This window comes from Austrofundulus limnaeus, unplaced genomic scaffold (genome assembly GCF_001266775.1).
Source record: "Austrofundulus limnaeus strain Quisiro unplaced genomic scaffold, Austrofundulus_limnaeus-1.0 Scaffold1336, whole genome shotgun sequence".
Lineage (NCBI taxonomy): Eukaryota > Metazoa > Chordata > Actinopteri > Cyprinodontiformes > Rivulidae > Austrofundulus > Austrofundulus limnaeus.
The window spans coordinates 60578-67327 of record NW_013953738.1 but is presented as its reverse complement, the minus strand read 5'-3'; the positions used below and the strand labels follow the sequence as shown (position 1 = coordinate 67327).

The following is a 6750-nucleotide window of genomic DNA, read 5'->3' as shown; positions in this document are numbered from 1 at the left end:
ATGAGTAAATAAAGTCTGCAGTACAGCTCACTTGGCAGCAGTTAAGGATCAGAAGAAACAGTTCCTATTTGTTTGGGTATTGTCTGGTTTCCAGCTTTGTTTGCGTTTTGCTGGTTGCAAGGACAAAGTAAGGGAGYTTAAAGAAACTTAGAGTTTTATTAGAGTGGGAACTGCAAACAAAAACCAGGATATGCAAAGCAACACTCTCTGAAGACCTAAAACCMAAAAGGGATAGAATTTGTGCTACTYTAAAGCACTCACCAACAGAGCGAGRAAGTCAGCAGTCATCAGCATATAGAAGACCTTATTCCAGCCTCCTACAGATAATAGTCCTGCCAGCAGAGGACCTACAGCTGCACCTACAGATGAAAACACACACAATACTTTGTGTTTTACAAAACACYTCAGTCTGGKACTTGAAACCATTTGCATCTCTGCRAATAGTGTTATAAACTCACTGAATGAACMAATTAATAACACATAGGACAAGTCAGAAATGCTTCAAAATAAACAGTGGTACTGACCAACAGACCCTGTTCCATCAATGATGGCCGTGACTGTAGACAAYGCTCTGGCATTGCCTTTCAGGCTTTTGTGGGTCCCCTAAAGTGAAAACAAGGAAAAGGGGAAAGGCAGGTGGGAAGTATAAAATGAGAGAATTGTTTAGGCAAAAGATAAATGATTTCCAAAGTGTTCTAAACTAAAAGTGGGCCTGTGTTGGAATGCTTACCAGATCAGCAGACACTGCAGTAGTTATGAGAGCATACGGTCCATTGACCAGTCCTCCACAAACCAACAGCATCACTGAAAACACAGTAGAAAACATTTTGGTTTTATACGACACATAATGAATAACCTGTTTCACACATAGATACACTGGTGCAGCATTGCTTAAAGTAGACATATCATGCTTTTAAATACTTATTTTTCACTGTTATGGAAATTTTGATCCTGATATATGATCCTGTTCGTGACGCCAATTGTAGAAATATTTATTAAAAAAGCAGAAACACGTGAATAAAAGAAAGTGCACTGCGTGGATGGCCGTCAGATGATTTAATAAAGGTTTGCAATTGCAAAGGCTGAGCAGTAACTCAAAGCAGACCCAATCAGAGAGTCAGTCAAGTTACCACTGAAGCAACAGTGAACAGAGAAACAGTTTTAACATCCGGTGGCAGTCTGTGTCCAGCCAATCACAGAACGACAAATGTCAACAGGGTCCAATGACAGAGCACCAGCTGGAAACAGAGATTATCAAAATAAGAGCGAGGTCCCAGACATGAATTGGCCTCTTAAGAATCATGAGAAATAGATTATACAAATCGTAGCAGTTATCMAAWGAGATACAATAATAGGTATGTCAAGACAGTATGAACTTGTACAGGCAGAGAGTTATATAGGTATTCCAGCACATTCACTTTTAAATCATTAAGTTGGGGTCTTTATAAAGTGGAACTACAATGCTTTGGTCTGAATTCCTCATTATTCTAACTTCACCAGCCCCTCCTTTCACTCCGTTTCTGATGTGTGCCTAAAAGTAGCTGGTTTTGTTACTGTTCCTTTAAGACGCTTCGAGCCCCGCCCCACTCCAGCTTCCAGACCGGTCCACTTTGGTTTGGGGGGGGTACATTTTCCAGCTTGCAGAAATGTTTTATTTACAATTTAATTAAAAAATGTCAACAACGGAAGACTTGTCCATCCAGCCTTAGATGTTGGAGCCAGAGTCTGACCCAGAGTCAGAGGAGAATTAAGATGAGTAAATTGTAGTTGGTAAGTCCAGACCTAACTCGGTAATTCCGTTGCAGATAATTTGCCGTAATAGCTCAGAAAACATCATAAAAATAGAGAAAACTGAACGGGCTGAAAAATATGACCCAAACAGAATATAAAGATATCTTTGCAGGACCAAAAGAGACTAACCCCTAATTTACATTACATGCGTTACGGCTCCGCTGCTCTGCGCAGGTCGCAGCTGTGTGTTTCAAGTCCAGTTTACACTACCTCCGGTCCGACAGACGTGCAGGAAGGAGATCGCGCGATAAATCCAGTAATAAGTGTGGAAGTCACAGCAAAAAAATAATTCAGTGAAAGACCAACTCCAAACAGCTGAAAACATTGATATAAAGGCTTTTGATATCTATGTTGAAACTGTCTTGCTGTCGTCTTTCTGAATCTTCTGATTTCAAAATAAAATACACGTTTATCGTGGGTCCACACATATGCTTCATGCTACAGGTTTCTATCTGCTTCCCAAACAGAATGATACATTCTGACAGCATTTGTGTAGAAATATATTCGTATATTTATTAATATAGCTGCAATTCCAACATTATTCCGACAAATTATCCAGCCTAAAAGTGTCTTATTTTGAAAATACGGATGTTGTGTTCGTTTTTTTTCCTGTTGGTGCGACGTAATCTTTAAAATTGACTCCGGCGCTGCTCCGGCAAAAATAGGATCTGTTCTAATTTTGACGGATCGCTGTCCGCTCACCGCCGCCCTGCGCAGCTGTACGCAGCCAGTGTAAACACTCTCATTGATTATAATGGGTGCGTATTTGCTGCGGAGGTCGGACCGGAGCAGAGACGGAACGCATGTAGTGTAAATTAGGGGTAAATTCAACTTTTCTGTACCAGAGACTCCAAGTCCACAACAAAATATATTTAACAGCTAAAAAAGTGGATTTTGCATGATATGCCCCCTTTAAAATACAATATGTATGAATATGTGGCAGCTATGGTGRAGGGGTTAGGGTAGTTGTCCTGTAACCAGAGGGTTGCCGGTTCAATCCCCYGTTCCARMCATCTCAGTCATTGCGTACTTGGGCAAGACACTTCACACCTACTGATGGTGGTCAGAGGGTCCRGTGGYGCTGGTGCTTGGCAGCCTCACCTGTTAGTGTTCCCCAGGGCAGCTGTGGCTACAATGTAGCTKACYATCATCAGTGTGTGAATGGGACTGCAAGTGTAAAGCCCTTTGGGATCTGAAAAGGCTTGATAAAGTGCTATACTTACCATTTACCACGAACACTACAGCAGGGTTGGACAATATGAGTACGTTCAATATATTGCAAGTTTCTTCTTGTGAAATCAAAAATTACTATATTGCAAATAGTGCGTGCATAAATTCATACCAAATATAAATTTAAACACTAATCCTAAACAGATGTTGGGATTTGTAAATCCTAAAATCTGCAGAGTGGTTCCAGATATCACAAGAGACCTCAGGGGTCTAATAAAGTCATGGATATGTGGGAGYAAAAGTGGCTCAACATTAAACTGGTGTATTATTAGGTCATAATATTATGGCTAATCAGTACACAAAATGTGGATGTGAATAGGATGATGGGGTTATTGAAATGTTATTGGGAGACTGCTACAAAAGTGAAGATTCAACGCAATCTACTGACTTCCTTCCTTCCGTAATGTTTTAGAGAACTTATACCAACTTCTGAAAGTTTTATAACCATTTTACTCATTTCAGCTATATATTTGATCTAGTTGTTAGCATTACTGTATGTATAGATCCAAAAGATTAGATTTTTTTAAATTCCATCTTCAGCTTGTTGGACACACTTTTCACAAGTTGTCTAAAACGTCACAGTATTTGACAGTGAAGGTCTTTAGAGTGATGATTTTTTGTACAGTCTCTTGAGATGATGTTTGTTGTGACTTGTGCTTTATAATAAACTGAATTAAATTAAATTATTATTAACTAATGAGTTAATGAATATGATATTTCTCTTTCTGGGCTGCCTCTTATCATGAAGGAGAGGTTTGAGTGTCTCAATGATCCTAGGAGCTATGTTGTCGGGGGCTTCATGCCCCCAGTAGGGTCACCAAAGGCAAACAGGTCCTAGGTGAGGGATCAGACAAAGTGCAGCCCAAAGACCCCTTATGATGAGCACCACAAATGGACTAAGTGTTCTCTTGCCCAGATGCGGGTCACCAGGGTCCCACTCTGAAGCCAGACCTGGAGGTGGGGCAGGTTGGTGAGCGCCTGGTGGCGGGCTTTCACCCATGGAGCCCGGCTAGACACAGCCCAAAGAGGAGACATGGGTTTCCCTTCTCATGGGCTCACCACCTGTGGGAGGGGCCAAAGGGGTTGGGTGCAGTGTGTGATGGGATGTAGTCGAAGGTGAGGACCTTGGCAGTCTGGTCCTCGGCTACAGTAGCTGGCTATAGGAACGTGGAATGTCACCTCTCTGGTGGGGAAGGAGCCTAAGCTGGTGTGTGAGGTTGACAGTTTCCGACTAGATATAGTTGGACTCACCTCGACACAMCGCTCTGGCTATGGAATCAGTCTCTTTGAGAGGGGTTGGACACCCCTTCACTCTGGAGTTACCCCTGCTGAGAGGTGCCGTGCAAGAGTGGGCATACTTATTGCCCCCCATCTAGCGCAGCCAATGTGTTGAGGGGATCCGTTTTGATGGCCTYAGGATCGCATCTCTGCTTTTTGTGGATGATGTGGTCCTACTGGTTTCATCAGATCGTGATCTACAGCTCTCACTGGAGCGGTTTGTAGCAGTGTGTAAAGCGGCCAGGATGAGGATCAGTGTCTCCAAATCTGAGACCATGAGAGCTGAGTCAGAAAGCGAAGCTCTCGATTTACCGGTCGGTCTACGTTCCTACCCTCATCTATGGTCACGAGCTTTGGGTAGTGACCGAAACAACAAGATCACAGATACAAGCAGTCGAAATGGGTTTCCTCCGCAGGGTGTCTGGGCTCTTCCTTAGAGATAGGGTGAGAAGCTCAGTCATCCAGGAGGGACTCAGAGTAGAGCCGCTGATCCTCCACGTCGACAGGAGCCAGTTGAGGTGGCTCGGGCATCTGGTCAGGATGCCTCCAGGACACCTCCCTGTTGATGTGCTCTGGGCACGTCCCACTGGGAGGAGGCCCAGAGGAAGTGTATGCGTGTATGAAGTGTAAAAGCCTTGGGATTCCCCCAGAGGAGGTGGCCCAAGTGGTTGGGGAGAGGAAAGTCTGGGTTTCTCTGTGATGGAGGGATGGATGGATGGATGGATGGATATTTCTAATTTTGAATATTTAAGACTTTCTAATGTTGAAATAGCATTAAAAAACCATCATTATTGATTGCACATGCTAAAATATTATTCAGAAAACCGGATAGTTTTCCATAGGTGGTGCTCATTAGTCTACATGAATAAATCTGTGCATCTTTTTCAGAGTCAATCTGAGACAGATGAGGAGTGGTTGCTGCTTCTCACCGATGGTTGGTCCCAGACCAAACTCACTGATCATGGAGAAACCATATAGCTGCAGAAAAACAGAAAGATTCAGAAAATCATTCAGTTACCAGTTACAGATCTAACTGAACTTAAGTGACACTGCAACAGAAAATTAATCTATTTTCTTGCAATTTTAAGTGGTCAACTAGYCTACAACTGCTGGAACCAACAAGATACTACCTTTATCCAGAACCACTGTAAGAACTCACCATGGGAGCAGCTAGCAGTAACATGACTGCACAAGTAGTGGCTCTCTTTCCCAATTTATCGGAAATCACTCCAGCCAAGATCCCACCTGTTTCAACACAAAAACACACATTTACTACCCATTTATGTATTTAGGAGATATTTATAAACATTATTATAAATCACCCAAATGATTGTGCGCTAAATCTAAATATGGATACCTTTCTGTACAAAAAAACAAACACAAAAAACCTACCCACAATTCCTCCAACATCAAACAGTGTGGAGAGATCACCAGCTTTTTTTGCATCCAGATGAGCTGAGAAGCACAAACAGAATAAAAATCAGTTTTGATCTGACACAAGAGCAGAGTGACTGATCAATGTGCCTCTGCACAGTTACAGAGAGCTGGGACAATAATCTTATCTTTTGCATCAGAAGTGCTTTGTGTTAAATAAAGCAGATCCTTTAATGACCACAGAGCCTGAAGGCTTAAGTCTGAATCCCTGTAGAGGACTGTAGAATCTGAGTTTCTTCAGTCCAACTAAAACATTGTGTCTGAATTGTTTCACACCTCTCAGTTAACAGAACTACACTTGGAGTGAGGAAATTATGTTTGAAAATTGCTCAGACCACTGATGTATATTAAAAGATAATAAAGTTTGGACGGACCTGACAGTGTTTTCAGTTTGTTCCTCACCTGCTTTGGTGATGTAAAGAGGCAGCCAGAAGAGAAAAGTATAACTGACCAGCTTGGCAAACAGCAGACAGAGAGAGAACTCAATCACTCCCTGCAAGAAAGAAACACCTTTGTTAGAAAGCTACCTGAAACCAGTTCAATAATAATTACTTCAGTTTGACACAACTGCATGTTACCAATCTAAATTTAATTAATTAAATTCCTTAAATGAAGGCAAGTAGCCTGCCAGAATAGTCCAACATCATCTTATATTGCAAAATTACAAAGTTCTGGTCATTTTGGTCAAACCTTGTAAAAAACAAACAATTTCATGAAAAAAATTTGTGTTTGCAGAGGTGAATTATCTATGGTAGACAACTAGAGTTGAGATAACCCCAACAGTTAAAGGGATCCACGATTAGCTGTAACATTAGACATTATTTGGTAAACACTTATTTTAACTGTAAAATATAGACTGTAAAAAGCCTTTTTAATATTTAGAATCTTTTACAAAATTTTAAAAAGTTTATTACATGAACGGAGCCATTTTATTTACACACAAAGCATTCTGGGTAAATGATGACGTGGATAGGTCCTCGGTGCGAGGCTGCTAGCGAGCTATATCCACCCTGAAGG

At 41.6% G+C, this 6750-nt stretch overlaps 1 protein-coding gene across 1 annotated transcript in view; it reads right to left on the bottom strand.

Moving 5' to 3' along the window:
- Window positions 1-6750, bottom strand: part of slc37a1 (solute carrier family 37 member 1) — a gene marked incomplete in the record, with an annotated part of 52582 nt that overhangs the window by 5143 nt on the left and 40689 nt on the right. Inside the window, 7 exon segments of the mRNA XM_014031859.1 lie at window positions 262-359; window positions 525-603; window positions 731-804; window positions 5229-5277; window positions 5459-5544; window positions 5692-5754; window positions 6136-6226. Of these exon segments, the coding sequence (XP_013887313.1) occupies window positions 262-359; window positions 525-603; window positions 731-804; window positions 5229-5277; window positions 5459-5544; window positions 5692-5754; window positions 6136-6226 (540 nt within the window).